Raw genomic sequence first — 16,145 nt, 5'->3', positions numbered from 1 at the left:
TGGGTGAATCGGGTGGGTGGGTGGGTGAGGTGGGGTGAATCGGTGGGTGGGTGGGTGAGTGAGTCGGTGGGTGGGTGAGTGGGTGAATCGGTGGGGTGGGTGGGTGAGTGGGTGAATCGGTGGGGTGGGTGGGTGGAGTGAGTCGGTGGGGTGGGTGAGTGGGGTGAATCGGTGGGTGGGTGGGGTGAGTGAGTGAGTCGGTGGGTGGGTGGGGTGGGTGAGTGAGTCGGTGGGGGTGGGTGAGTGGGTGAATCGGTGGGTGGGTGGGTGAGTGGGTGAATCGTGGGTGGGTGGGTGAGTGAGTCGGTGGGTGGGTGAGTGGGTGAATCGGTGGGTGGGTGGGTGAGTGAGTGAGTCGGTGGGTGGGTGGGTGAGTGAGTGGGCGATGTAGGCGGGTGAGGGGGGGGTGGGTGAGCGAATGAGATTCCCGCTTACGGCCAACACCAGTGACGATTATCTAAACCGGTCCTGGGCCTCCCCTAGGTCGACTCAGCCTCAAATGAGTACCTGCGGTGTGTAAAAACATCGCCACTGGGGAGACAAAGGCGGCCGGGCGTGGTGCTGGCCACCCACCCCCTCGTGCGCCGTGCCGGCCTTCATAGGCGCTGCCTCGCTAACAGCACTTGCCCCTACAGTCTGTTGAGGCTACACGGGGGATCTTTTGTCTTTGTTTTATCCGGTTGCAGATCCTCGTGTCCATCGGGTAAGGGCATCAGCCTCAAGTGCATCGGTGAGTAGTGCGTCCAGCAGTGCATAGAGCATCTCTCATCCAGTAGTGTCTGTGTGTGCGTGTGTGTCTGTGTGCTTGTGTGTCGGTGTGCGTGTGTGTGTGCGTGTGTGTCTGTGTGCTTGTGTGTCGGTGTGCGTGTGTGTGTGCGTGTGTGTGTGCGTGTGTGTGTGCGTGTGTGTGTGCGTGTGTGTGTGCGTGTGTGTGTGAGTAGTGCGTGCGGTCCAGCAGTGCATAGAGCATCTCTCATCCAGTAGTGTCTGTGTGTGCGTGTGTGTCTGTGTGCTTGTGTGTCGGTGTGTGTGTGTGCGTGCGTGTGTGCGTGTGTGTGTGTGTGTGTGCGTGTCTGTGTGTGCGCGTGTGTCTGTGTGCGTGTGTGCGTGTGTGCGTGTGTGTGTGTGCCTGTGCGTGTGTGTGCGTGTGTGTGTGCCTGTGTGTGTGTGTGCGTATGTGCGTGTGTGTGCGTGTGTCTGTGGTGCGTGTGTGCGTGTGTACGTGTCTGTGTGTGCGTGTGTGTCTGTGTGCGTGTGTGCCTGTGTGTGTGTGCCTGTGTGTGTGTGTGCGTGTGTCTGTGTGCGTGTGTGTGTGTGTCTGTGTGCGTGTGTGTCTGTGTGCGTGCGTGTGGTGTGTGTGTGTGTGTGCGTGTGTCTGTGTGCGTGTGTGCGTGTGTACGTGTCTGTGTGTGCGTGTGTGTCTGTGTGCGTGTGTGCGTGTGCGTGTGTCTGTGTGCGTGTGTGCGTGTGTGCGTGTGTCTGTGTGCGTGTTGTGCGTGTGTACGTGTCTGTGTGTGTCTGTGTGCGTGTGTGCGTGTTGTGCGTGTGTCTGTGTGCGTGTGTGCGTGTGTACGTGTCTGTGTGTGTCTGTGTGCGTGTGTGTGTGTGTGAGTAGTGCGTGCGGTCCAGCAGTGGACAGAGCATCTCTCGTCCAGTAGTGTCTGTGTGTGCGCGTGCGTGCGCGTGTGTCTGTGTGCGTGTGTGTGTGTGCACGTGTGTGTGTGGCGTGTGTCTGTGTGTGCGTGCGTCTGTGTGCGTGTATGTGTGCGTGTGTTTGTGTGTGCGTGTGTGCCTGTGTGTGTGCGTGTGTGAGCGTGTGTGTGGTGTGCGCGTGTGTGTGTGTGCGTGTGTGTGTGTGAGCGTTTGTGTGAGCGTTGTGTGTGTGCGCGTGCGCGTGTGTTTGTGCGCGTGTGTGTGTGTGTGTGCGTGTGTGTGTGCGTGTGTGCGTGCGTGTGTACGTGTGTGTGCGTGTGTGTGTGTGCGCAGTGTGCGTGTGTGCGTGTGTGCCTGTGTGCCTGTGTGCGTGCGTGTGCGTGTGTGTGTGCGTGTGCGTGTGCGTGCGCGTGTGCGTGCGCGTGTGTGCGTGTGTGTGTGCGTGTGTGTGTGCGTGTGTGTGTGTGCGTGTGTGCGCGTGCGGAGTGGTGGCACAGCGGTTAGCGCGCTGCTGCGCTACGACCGAAGTTCGATTCCCGCTCACGGCCAACACCAGTGACGATTACCTGAACCGGTCCTGAGCCTCCCCTAGGTCGACTCGGCCTCAAATGAGTTACCCGGTGCGGTGTGTAGTAAACATCGCCACTGGGGAGACAAAGGCGGCCGGGCGTGGTGCTGGCCACCCTACCCCCTCGTGTGCCGCTGTGCCGGCCTTCGTAGCTGCTCGCCTAACAGCACTTGCCCCTTACAGTCTGTTGAGGCTACACGGGAGATCTTTGCTTTGTCACTGTGTGTGGTGTCACTGTGTGTGTCACTGTGTGGGTGTGTGTCACTGTGTGTGTGTCATTGTGTGTCACTGTGTGTGTGTGTCACTGTGAGTGTCACTGTGAGTGTCACTGTGTGTCACTGTGAGTGTGTGTGTCCCTGTGTGTGTGTCACTGTGTGTGTCACTGTGTGTGTGTGTCACTGTGAGTGTCACTGTGTGTGTCACTGTGTGTGTCACTGTGAGTGTCATTGTGTGTGAGTGTCACTGTGAGTGTCACTCTGTGTGTCACTGTGAGTGTCACTGTGAGTGTGTCACTGTGAGTGTGTCACTGTGAGTGTGTCACTGTGTGTGTCACTGTGAGTGTCACTGTGTGTGTGTGTCACTGTGTGTGTGTCACTGTGTGTGTGTGCCACTGTGTGTGTGTGTGTCACTGTGTGTGTGTCACTGTGTGTGTCACTGTGTGTGTGTGTCACTGTGTGTGTGTCACTGTGTGTGTGTGTCACTGTGTGTGTGAGTGTCACTGTGAGTGTCACTGTGTGTGTCACTGTGTGTGTGCTCGCTAACAGCACTTGCCCCTACAGTCTGTTAAGGCTTTACAGGGGATCTTTGTTCTTTGTGTGTCACTGTGTGAGTTGTCACTGTGTGAGTGTCACTGTGAGTGTCACTGTGAGTGTCACTGTGTGTGCGAGTGTCACTGTGTGTGTTTGTGCCACTGTGTGTGTGTGTCACTGTGAGTGTCACTGTGAGTGTCACTGTGTGTGTCACTGTGTGTGCGAGTGTCACTGTGTGTGTGTGTTTGTGCCACTGTGTGTGTGTGTCACTGTGAGTGTCACTGTGAGTGCTTGCAGTCTACCTCGCCACGCTCCGAACCCTCCTCACGACCCGAGTTCGATCCCCGCCCGCAAGCAGTGCCCCCCCCTCCCCACCGCCCCCCACCACCCCCCCCCCCACCGTGCCCCCCCCCTTCCCACCCCCCCACCCGTGCCCCCCCCCACCGCTCCCCCCACCCCCCTCAGAAGCTTCACGTTGGCGGTGAACTTTTCCCGGCGCCCCCATTTCGTTTTTGCGCGCAGACTGCGGCAGGAGCACCGTGGTTAACCGAATCGTCGGCGGGGGTCAACTCGGCGCTCGGTCGGTGGCCCTGGCAGGTCAGCCTGCACTACCGCGGCTCGCACGCCTGCGGGCGGGTCCGTGGTGGCGCCGGGCTGGCTGGTGACGGCGGCGCATTGCGTGAACCAGTGAGTCGGGCGAGCGGGGGCGGACGCAACGCTCAATCCGCCAACTTCACTCTCACCACCACCGCTCTCACCACCACCACCACCGCTGTCACCACCTCCACTTCCACCACTACCGCCACCACCGCCGCCCCACCCACCACCACTCTCACCACCACTCTCACCACCACTCTCACCACCACCCTCACCACCACCACCACCACCTTCACCACCACCTTCACCACCATCACCACTGTCACCACCACCACCACTCTCACCACCACCGCCATCACCACCACCACCACCACCACAACTCTCACCACCACCACCACGACCACCACCACCACTCTCACCACCACTCTCACCACCACTCTCACCACCACCACCACCCTCACCACCACCACCATCACCCACCACGTTCACCACCACCACCACCGTTCACCACCACCACCACCACCACCACCACCACCACCACCACTCTCACCACCACCGCTGTCACCACCACCACCGCTGTCACCACCACCACCGCCACTCTCACCACCACTCACCACCACCACTCTCACCACCACCACCGTTCACCACCACCACCACCTTCACCACCACCTTCACCACCATCACCACTGTCACCACCACCACCACTCTCACCACCACCGCCATCACCACCACCACCACCACCACAACTCTCACCACCACCACCACGACCACCACCACCACTCTCACCACCACTCTCACCACCACTCTCACCACCACACCACCCTCACCACCACCACCATCACCACCACGTTCACCACCACCACCACCGTTCACCACCACCACCACCACCACCACTCTCACCACCACCGCTGTCACCACCACCACCGCCACTCTCACCACCACTCTCACCACCACCACTCTCACCACCACCACCGTTCACCACCACCACCACTCTCACCACCACTCTCACCACCACCACTCTCACCACCACCGCTGTCACCACCACCACCGCCACTCTCACCACCACTCTCACCACCACCACTCTCACCACCACCACCGTTCACCACCACCACCACTCTCACCACCACCACCACCGCTGTCACCACCACCACCGCCACTCTCACCACCACCATCACCACCACCGCTCTTACCACCACCACCACCACTCTCACCACCACCACTCTCATCACCACTCTCACCATCACCACCACCACCCTCACCACCATCACCACCACCACCACTCTCACCACCACCACCACCGCTCTCACCACCACCACCATCATCACCACTCTCACCACCACCACTCTCACCACCACCACTCTCACCACCACCATCACTCTCACCACCACCACCACTCTCACCACCATCACCACCGCCCTCACCAACACCACCACCACCACCGCCGCCCTCACCAACACCACCACCACCACCACCACTCTCACCACCACCATCACCACCACCACCGCTGTCACCACACCACCACCGACTCTCTCTCCACCACCCTCACCACCACCACTCTCACCACCACCATCACCGCCACTACCGCCGCACCACCACCACCACCGCTGTCACCACCACCACCGCCACGCTCACCACCACCACCAGCCACAGCTCACCACCACCACCACCACCACTCTCACCACCACCACCACCACACTCACCGCTACCACCACCACCACCACGCTCACCACCACTCTCACCACCACCACCACCACACTCACCGCTACCACCACCACCGCCACGCTCACCACCACTCTCGCACCACCACCACCACCACCACACTCACCGCTACCACCACCACCACACTCACCGCTACCACCACCACCACCACGCTGGTTTACCGACGCCCCCCCTCGCCACCCCACCACCGCCCCCCCTTGCCCCCTCCCCTTCACCCCCCCACCCCCCCCCTCCCCCCCCCAGGGTTGGCCACGACCAGGCATCCAACTGGGTGGCGTACGTCGGCTTCCTCAAGCAGAACCAGATGGGGTCGGCGCAGAAGTCGGCCGTGCAGCGAATCTACGTGAACACGAACTACGACGCCTCCACGCAGGACTTTGACATCGCGCTCATGAAGCTCGCCTCGCCCGTCACCTTCACGAGTGAGCGCCGTGGGGGGCACGGGCGTGGGGAGGGGGGGCAGGTGTTGGTGGGAGGGGGGGGGGGGTACGAGAGGTGGTGGTAGCGGCTAAGCGCTTGGTTTGAGGGGCTTCGTCCCGAGGCTACGTGCAGTGGGGTGGCGATGTTGCTGTGGGGTCGTGTGTGTGTGTGAGTGTGTGAGTGTGTGTGAGTGTGTGTGCGCGCGCGCGTGTGTCGGTGAGTGTCTGCGCGTGTGTGTGTGAGTGTGTGTGTGAGTGTGTGCGCGTGTGTGTGTGAGTGTGTGAGTGTGTGTGTGAGTGTGTGAGTGTGTGTGTGTGTGCGCGCGCGTGTCGGTGAGTGTCTGCGCGTGTGTGTGTGAGTGTGTGTGTGAGTGTGTGTGTGCGCGTGTGTCGGTGAGTGTCTGAGCGTGTGTGTGTGTGAGTGTGTGAGTGTGTGTGTGAGTGTGTGAGTGTGTGTGTGCGCGCGCGCGTGTCGGTGAGTGTCTGCGTGTGTGTGTGAGTGTGTGAGTGTGTGAGTGTGTGAGTGTGTGAGTGTGTGTGAGTGTGTGTGTGAGTGTGTGTGAGTGTGTGTGTGAGTGTGAGTGTGTGTGTGTGTTGCGCATGGCGCGCGTGTCGGTGAGTGTCTGCGCGTGTGTGTGTGAGTGTGTGAGTGAGGGTGTGTGCGTGTGTGAGTGTGTGAGTGAGGGTGTGTGTGTGAGTGTGTGAGTGTGTGAGTGTGTGAGTGTGTGAGTGTGTGTGTGTTGCGCGCGCGCGCGTGTGTCGGTGAGTGTCTGCGCGTGTGTGTGAGTGTGTGAGTGAGGGTGTGTGCGTGTGTGAGTGTGTGAGTGTGTGAGTGAGGGTGTGTGAGTGTGTGAGTGTGTGAGTGAGGGTGTGTGTGCGCAGCGCGTGTCGGTGAGTGTCTGCGCGTGTGTGTGTGTGAGTGAGGGTGTGTGTGTGTGAGTGTGTGTTGTGAGTGTGTGAGTGTGTGTGTGAGTGTGTGAGTGAGGGTGTGTGTGTGAGTGTGTGAGTGTGTGAGTGTGTGAGTGTGTGTGTGTGCGCGCGCGTGTCGGTGAGTGTCTGCGCGTGTGTGTGTGAGTGAGTGTGTGAGTGTGTGAGTGTGTGAGTGTGTGTGTGAGTGTGTGAGTGTGTGAGCGTGTGTGTGTGAGTGTGTGTGAGTGTGTGAGTGTGTGTGTGTGAGTGACACTTTACGTGGCCTCAAGGTGCACACGTGACGCGTGCCGCGTGCGCGCAGCGCCACCATGAGGCCCCCCCCCCACACCTCCCCCCCCCCCACACCTCCCCCCCCCCACTCCTCCCCCCCACCCACACCTCCCACCCCCACACCTCCCCCCCACCCACACCTCCCCCCCACCCACACCTCCCCCCCCCACACCTCCCCCCACCCACACCTTCCCCCCACCCACACCTTCCCCCCACCCACACCTCCCCCCCCACCCCCACACACTCCCCCCCACCCACACCTCCCACCCCCACACCTCCCCCCCCACCCACACCTCCCCCCCACCCACACCTCCCCCCCCCCACACCTCCCCCCACCCACACCTCCCCCCACCCACACCTCCCCCCCACCCCACACCTCCCCCCACCCACACCTCCCCCCACCCACACCTCCCCCCCCACACCTCCCCCCCACCCACACCTCCCCCCACCCACACCTCCCCCCCACCCACACCTCCCCCCCCCACCCCCCACCCACACCTCCCCCCCCCCCACACCTCCCCCCCTACCCCCACACATCCCCCCCCCCTACCCACACATCCCCCCCCCCACACCTCCCCCCCACCCACACCTCCCCCCCACCCACACCTCCCCCCACCCACATCTCCCCCCACCTCCCCCCCCCACACCCGCCGGGTACGGGTAGCCGGGTATCGGGTAGGGTACGGGTATCGGGTACCCGGTTGCGACCTCTGCCGGGCGTGCGTGGTGCTGGCCACCCACCCACCCATCGCGTGCCGTGCCCGGCGCTGCACTTGCCCCGACGGTCTGTTGAAAGGCTACACGGGGGATCTTTGTCTTTGTGTTCCCACCACCACCACCGCCCCACTCGGCACTCGCAGGCATCGTGAAGCCGGTGTGCCTCCCCACGGCAGGGACCAACTTTGCCGCTGGAACGCAGTGCTGGATCTCGGGATGGGGGCTGATGGTGGAGAAAGGTGAGGAGTGGCGACTACCATCACCGCCACCATCGTCGTCGTCGTCACTGCGCTACCGCAGTGACCACCACCACCATCGTCATCACACTGCGCTACCGCAGTGGCCACCACCACCGTCGTCATCACTGCGCTACCGCAGTCACCAACACCACCATCGTCATCACACTGCGCTACCGCAGTGGCCACCACCACCATCGTCATCACACTGCGCTACCGCAGTGGCCACCACCACCGTCGTCATCACTGCGCTACCGCAGTCACCAACACCACCATCGTCATCACACTGCGCTACCGCAGTGGCCACCACCACCATCGTCATCACACTGCGCTACCCCAGTCGCCAACGCCCCCATGTCTACACACCATCATCACCACCACCGTCGCCACCACCATCGTCATCACTGCGCTACCACAGTCACCAACGCCCCCACGTCTACACACCATCATCACCACCGGCGCCACCACCACCACCATCGTCATAACTGCTCTACCGCATTCACCAACACTCCCATGTCTACACACCATCATCCCCACCATCACCACCGTCGCCACCACCATCGCCATTACTGCTCTACCACAGTCGCCAACGCTCCCACGTCTACACACCATCATCACCATCATCACCATCATCACCACCATCGCCACCACCACCATCGTCATCACTGCGCTACCCCAGTCACCAATACTCCCATGTCTACACACCATCATCACCACCGTCGCCACCACCACCACCATCGTCATCACTGCTCTACCGCAGTGACCACCACCATCACTGCCATCATCACCACCGTCACCACCACCACCACCATCGTCATCACTACTCTACCCCAGTCACCAACACCCCCATGTCTACACACCATCACCACCACCACCACTACCGCCTCCGCCGCTACCACCGCCACCACCTGCACCACCTGCACCACCACAACCACCGCAACCACCGCAACCACCTGCACCACCGCCAACATCGCCACCACTGCCACCACCTGCACCACCGCCACCACCGGCACCACCTGCACCACCGCCACCACCTGCACCACCTCAACCACCGCCACCACCGCCACCACCGCCACCACCTGCACCACTGCCACCACCGCAGCCACCACCTGCACCACCTGCACCGCCGCAACCACCGCCACCACCGCCACCACCTGCACCACCGCAACCACCACCACCACCGCAACCACCGGCACCACCGCAACCACCGCCACCACCTGCACCACCGCCACCACCGCCACCACCGCAACCACCTGCACCACCGCAACCACCGCCACCACCTGCACCACCGCCACCACCTGCACCACCGCAACCACCACCTGCACCACCGCCACCACCTGCACCACCGCAACCACCGCCACCACCTGCACCACCGCAACCACCGCCACCACCGCAACCACCGCCACCACCTGCACCACCGCCACCACCTGCACCACCGCCACCACCGCCACCACCGCAACCACCTGCACCACCGCCACCACCTGCACCACCGCCACCACCTGCACCACCGTAACCACCGCCACCACCTGCACCACCGCAACCACCGCCACCACCTGCACCACCGCAACCACCGCCACCACCGCAACCACCGCCACCACCTGCACCACCGCTACCACCTGCACCACCGCCACCACCGCCACCACCGCCACCACCGCAACCACCGCCACCACCGCCACCACCGCCACCACCGCCACCACCTGCACCACCTCAACCACCGCCACCACCGCAACCACCGCCACCACCTGCACCACCGCCACCACCTGCACCACCGCAACCACCGCCACCACCTGCACCACCGCCACCACCTGCACCACCGCAACCACCGCCACCACCTGCACCACCGCAACCACCGCCACCACCGCAACCACCGCCACCACCTGCACCACCGCCACCACCTGCACCACCGCCACCACCGCCACCACCGCAACCACCTGCACCACCGCCACCACCTGCACCACCGCCACCACCTGCACCACCGTAACCACCGCCACCACCTGCACCACCGCAACCACCGCCACCACCTGCACCACCGCAACCACCGCCACCACCGCAACCACCGCCACCACCTGCACCACCGCCACCACCTGCACCACCGCCACCACCGCCACCACCGCAACCACCGCCACCACCGCCACCACCGCCACCACCGCCACCACCTGCACCACCTCAACCACCGCCACCACCGCAACCACCGCCACCACCTGCACCACCGTAACCACCGCCGTCTGGGCCCCGTGCGCAGGCGACGTGGCCAACACGATGCAGGAGGCACAGATCCCGCTCATCGGCCTGGACACGTGCAACGCACGCACCATGTACGCCGGGCAGCTGACGCAGCGCATGCAGTGTGCCGGCTACGCGTCGGGGGGTGTGGACGCCTGCCAGGTGAGAGAGACCCCCCCCCCCCCCGCGAGCCCGTGCCGCGTGGTGACTGACGCACGAGCCGGGAGACGAAATCTCGGCACGTGCCGGGTGATGATGACGCACAGAACGTGTCAGATGGTTGATCGCAGCGCGTGTCAGATGACGAATCACAGCACGTGCCTCCTCCTCCCCTCTTCCTCCATCCCCTTGCGCGCACCGCCTGAGCGAGTGTGCGTCTGCGGGGGTGTGTTTCTTTGTGCGTGCGTGTGTGTGTCTTTGTCTGTGTGTGCGCGTGTCTCTGTGCGTGCGTGTGTGTGCCTTTGTCTGTGTGTGTGCGTGTGTCTTTGTGCGTGCGTGCGTGTGTCTTTGTGCGTGTGTGTGTGTGTCCTTGTGTGTGCGCGTGTCTTTGTGCGTGCGTGTGTTTGTGTCTCTGTCTGTGTGTGCGCGTGTCTTTGTGCGTGTGTGTGTGTGTCTTTGTCTGCGGGTGCGCGTGTCTTTGTGCGTGCGTGCGTGTGTCTCTGTGCGTGCGTGCGTGTGTGTCTTTGTCTGTGCGCGTGTCTTTGTCTGTGCGCGCGCGTGTCTTTGTGCGTGCGTGTGTGTGTCCGTGTCTGCGTGCGTGTGTGTGCGTGTGTCACTGTGCGTACGCGTGCATGCGTGCGCGGGGAGCGGTGCCGCAAGCGGTCAGCGCTACGCTGCGCTACGAACCCGGCTGCCCGAGTCCGATCCCCGCTCACGGCTACCACCACCGCCACCACCACCACCGCCACCACCACCACCGCCACCACCACCACCACCGCCACCACCACCACCGCCACCACCACCACCACCGACAACGACGGCGATCTGAACCGGTGCTGGTTCCTGGTGCTCGCCACAGCACCGGTAGCCTTCAGCACTTGCCCCGACGGTCTGTCGAGGCTACAATCTTTGCCTTTGCTTGCCGCAGGGCGACAGCGGAGGACCGCTGGTGTGCGCCTCCGACGACGGGCTCTGGAGGTTGACGGGAGCCACCAGTTGGGGCATTGGTTGCGCACGCGCCAACAAGCCCGGGATCTACTCCAAGATCCCCGAGTACTTGAGCTGGATCACCTGGACCATGGCGGTGAGTGGCGCCTAGGGGCACCCCCAGCGGCAGCTGTCCCTGTGCGCGTGTGGGGCACAGCGGGGGGCTCGGCACGTAGCCTGCGAGTGGTGGGCATCGTGTCTGACGGCGGCAAGGGGGGCGATGCGGCTGCTGTGTGTCGGTGTGTGTGTGTCTGTGTGTGTCTGTGTGTGTGTCTGTGTGTGTCTGTGTGTGTGTGTCTGTGTGTGTCTGTGTGTGTGTGTCTGTGTGTGTGTGTGTCGGTGTGTGTGTGTGTGTCAGTGTGTGTAGGTGTGTGTGTGTGTGTGTTTGTCTGTAGGTGTGTGTGTGTGTTTGTCTGTGTGTGTGACTGTGTGTGTGTGACTGTGTGTGTGTGTCGGTGTGTGTGTGTGTGACTGTGTGTGTGTGTCGGTGTGTGTGTGTCGGTGTGTGTGTGTGTCGGTGTGTGTGTGTGTGTGTCGGTGTGTGTGTGTGTCGGTGTGTGTGTGTGTGTGTCTGTCTGTGTGTGTGTCTGTGTGTGTGTGTGTGTGTCTGTGTGTGTCTGTGTGTGTGTGTCTGTGTGTGTGTGTCTGTGTGTGTGTGTGTGACGGTGTGTGTGTGTCTGTGTGTGTGTGTCTGTGTCTGTGTGTGTGTGTCTGTGTGTGTGTGTCGGTGTGTGTGTGTCGGTGTGTGTGTGTCGGTGTGTGTGTGTCTGTGTGTGTGTGTCGGTGTGTGTGTGTGTGTCGGTGTGTGTGTGTGTCTGTGTGTGTCTGTGTGTGTGTCTGTGTGTCTGTGTGTGTGTCTGTGTGTCTGTGTGTATCTGTGTGGGTCTGTGTGTGTGTGTGTGTCGGTGTGTGTGGGTCTGTGTGTGTGTGTGTGTGTCGGTGTGTGTGTGTCTGTGTGTCTGTGTGTGTGTCTGTGTGTCGGTGTGTGTGTGTGTGTGTCTGTGTGTGTGTCTGTGTGTGTGTGTCTGTGTGTGTCTGTGTGTGTGTGTCTGTGTGTGTGTCGGTGGGTGTGTGTCTGTGTGTGATGGTGGTGATGATGATGGTAGTGGTGATGATGGTGATGATGATGGTGGTGATGGTGATGATGATGGTGGTGATGGTGATGGTGGTGATTATGATGATGATGATGGTGGTGGTGATGATGATGGTGGTGGTGATGATCATTGATGGTGATGATAGTGATGGTCATGATTGATGGTGGTGATGATGGTGATGATGATCATCATGTGACCGTGTGTCTTCCGCAGTATGACTTGAAGAACTCGTAGAGGAGTTCTTCTCCTCACCACCTCCTCACCACCTCCTCACCACCACCACCACCTCGTCCTCACCACCACCACCACCACCACCCCCTCCAACCCCACCCCCTCCACCCCAGCTGCCCACCTCGACCCCTCCCCACCACCACAGTCACTGTAAAACGACCGCAACTCGTGAAGTTTTCTTCGCCAGATTCTCCACCAATCACGGACTCCGATTCCACACCTCTCCACCAATCACAGACTGCGGTTCCACACCTCTCCACCAATCACAGACTCCGGTTCCATGCCTCCCCACCAATCACGGACTACGATTCCACACCTCTCCACCAATCACGGACTACGATTCCACACCTCTTCACCAATCACGGACTACGATTCCACACCTCTCCACCAATCACGGACTGCGGTTCCACGCCTCTCCACCAATCACAGACTGCGGTTCCATGCCTCTCCACCAATCACAGACTGCGGTTCCACACCTCTCCACCAATCACAGACTGCTGTTCCACACCTCTCCACCAATCACAGACTGCGGTTCCACACCTCTCCACCAATCACAGACTGCGGTTCCACACCTCTCCACCAATCACAGACTCCGATTCCACACCTCTCCACCAATCACAGACTGCGGTTCCACGCCTCTCCACCAATCACAGACTCCGATTCCACACCTCTCCACCAATCACAGACTCCGGTTCCACGCCTCTCCACCAATCACAGACTCCGATTCCACACCTCTCCACCAATCACAGACTCCGGTTCCACGCCTCTCCACCAATCACAGACTGCGGTTCCATGCCTCTCCACCAATCACAGACTCCGATTCCACACCTCTCCACCAATCACAGACTGCGGTTCCATGCCTCTCCACCAATCACAGACTCCGATTCCACACCTCTCCACCAATCACAGACTGCGGTTCCACACCTCTCCACCAATCACAGACTCCGATTCCACACCTCTCCACCAATCACAGACTGCGGTTCCACGCTCTCCACCAATCACAGACTCCGATTCCACACCTCTCCACCAATCACAGACTCCGATTCCACACCTCTCCACCAATCACAGACTGCGGTTCCACGCTTTCCACCAATCACAGACTCCGGTTCCACACTCTCCACCAATCACAGACTCCGGTTCCACACCTCTCCACCAATCACAGACTCCGATTCCACGTACTCCACAATCCAGGCCGTAGATTACAAGGGGACCCAGCACAGCCCGATATTTAACCACGAATCCCAAATTCCGAACTGAAAATTCTAAAATCTCAAGTTACAAATGCGGAGCGGTGGCCAAACCGGTTAGCGCCCCGCTCTGCCGAACCCGGCTTCGGACCCGAGTTCGATTCCCGCTCACGGCCACCATCATCGTCGCTGGCGATTTCCCAAACCGGCCCCCTCCTAAGTCGACTCGGCCCTAAACAAAGGAGGGAGCGGTGGGTGCGGCATCGGCCGAGCCTCCCGAGCAAACACTTTGGGATATTGAGCTTTTTCCGCGGATGCGTCTGCGATTTTACATCGTGGGTGAGGGATGCTGTTTTAACGTAACGCTGGTACAAAATAAATATTGTTATTCACCCACCCAACCAAACCACCCACCCCCCCCCCCCTCGCTTTGGTCGATGAATGCCGCACTTCGATGAACACGATTGGCCACGTGCGGTCGGTGTGTATACACTACACTACTATACACTACACTACTATACACTACACTACTATACACTACACTATACACTACACTACTATACACCACTACTATACACTACACTACTATACACTACGCTACTATACACTACACTACTATACACTACACTACTATACACTACACTACTATACACTACTATACACTACACTACTATACACTACACTACTATACACTACACTACTATACACTACACTACTATACACTACACTACACTACTACACACTACACTACTACACACTACACTACTACACACTACACTACTATACACTACACTACTATACACTACACTACACTACTACACACTACACTACTCTACACTACACTACTATACACTACACTACTATACACTACACTACTACACACTACACTACTACACACTACACTAGTACACACTACACTACTATACACTACACTACTATACACTACACTACTATACACTACACTACTATACACTACACTACTACACACTACACTACTACACACTACACTACTATACACTACACTACTATACACTACACTACTATACACTACACTACTATACACTACACTACTATACACTACACTACTACACACTACACTACTACACACTACACTACTACACACTACACTACTATACACTACACTACTATACACTACACTACTATACACTATACACTACACTACTATACACTACACTACTACACACTACACTACTATACACTACACTACTACACACTACACTACTATACACTACACTACTATACACTACACTACTACACACTACACTACTACACACTACACTACTACACACTACACTACTACACACTACACTACTATACACTACACTACTATACACTACACTACTACACACTACACTACTACACACTACACTACTATACACTACACTACTATACACTACACTATACACTACACTACTATACACCACTACTATACACTACACTACTATACACTACGCTACTATACACTACACTACTATACACTACACTACTATACACTACACTACTATACACTACTATACACTACACTACTATACACTACACTACTATACACTACACTACTATACACTACACTACTATACACTACACTACACTACTACACACTACACTACTACACACTACACTACTACACACTACACTACTATACACTATACTACTATACACTACACTACACTACTACACACTACACTACTCTACACTACACTACTATACACTACACTACTATACACTACACTACTACACACTACACTACTACACACTACACTACTACACACTACACTACTACACACTACACTACACTACTCTACACTACACTACTATACACTACACTACTATACACTACACTACTACACACTACACTACTACACACTACACTAGTACACACTACACTACTATACACTACACTACTATACACTACACTACTATACACTACACTACTATACACTACACTACTACACACTACACTACTACACACTACACTACTATACACTACACTACTATACACTACACTACTATACACTACACTACTATACACTACACTACTATACACTACACTACTACACACTACACTACTACACACTACACTACTATACACTACACTACTATACACTACACTACTACACACTACACTACTACACACTACACTACTATACACTACACTACTATACACTACACTACTATACACTACACTACTATACACTACACTACTATACACTACACTACTACACACTACACTACTACACACTACACTACTACACACTACACTACTATACACTACACTACTATACACTACACTACTATACACTATACACTACACTACTATACACTACACTACTATACACTACACTACTACACACTACACTACTATACACTACACTACTATACACTACA

The 16,145-nt window shown here is 58.3% G+C and overlaps 1 protein-coding gene across 1 annotated transcript; it reads left to right on the top strand.

Annotated features, from left to right (window-relative positions):
* Nucleotides 1-686: 686 nt before the first annotated feature.
* LOC144955320 (transmembrane protease serine 2-like) lies at nt 687-14,084 on the top strand (the record flags this gene model as incomplete). The annotated part of the gene is given in 9 exon segments (XM_078885572.1): nt 687-730; nt 3,493-3,530; nt 3,532-3,600; nt 3,602-3,657; nt 5,530-5,708; nt 7,766-7,861; nt 10,101-10,243; nt 11,169-11,324; nt 12,535-14,084. Coding segments are annotated over 9 exon segments (802 nt in total), but the record flags the coding sequence as incomplete, so codon positions are not given.
* Nucleotides 14,085-16,145: the final 2,061 nt, after the last annotated feature.

The sequence above is a fragment of the Lampetra fluviatilis genome, unplaced genomic scaffold (genome assembly GCF_964198595.1).
Source record: "Lampetra fluviatilis unplaced genomic scaffold, kcLamFluv1.1 SCAFFOLD_909, whole genome shotgun sequence".
Lineage (NCBI taxonomy): Eukaryota > Metazoa > Chordata > Hyperoartia > Petromyzontiformes > Petromyzontidae > Lampetra > Lampetra fluviatilis.
The sequence above is the reverse complement of the archived record's forward strand: the minus strand, read 5'-3'. Positions and strand labels throughout refer to the sequence as shown.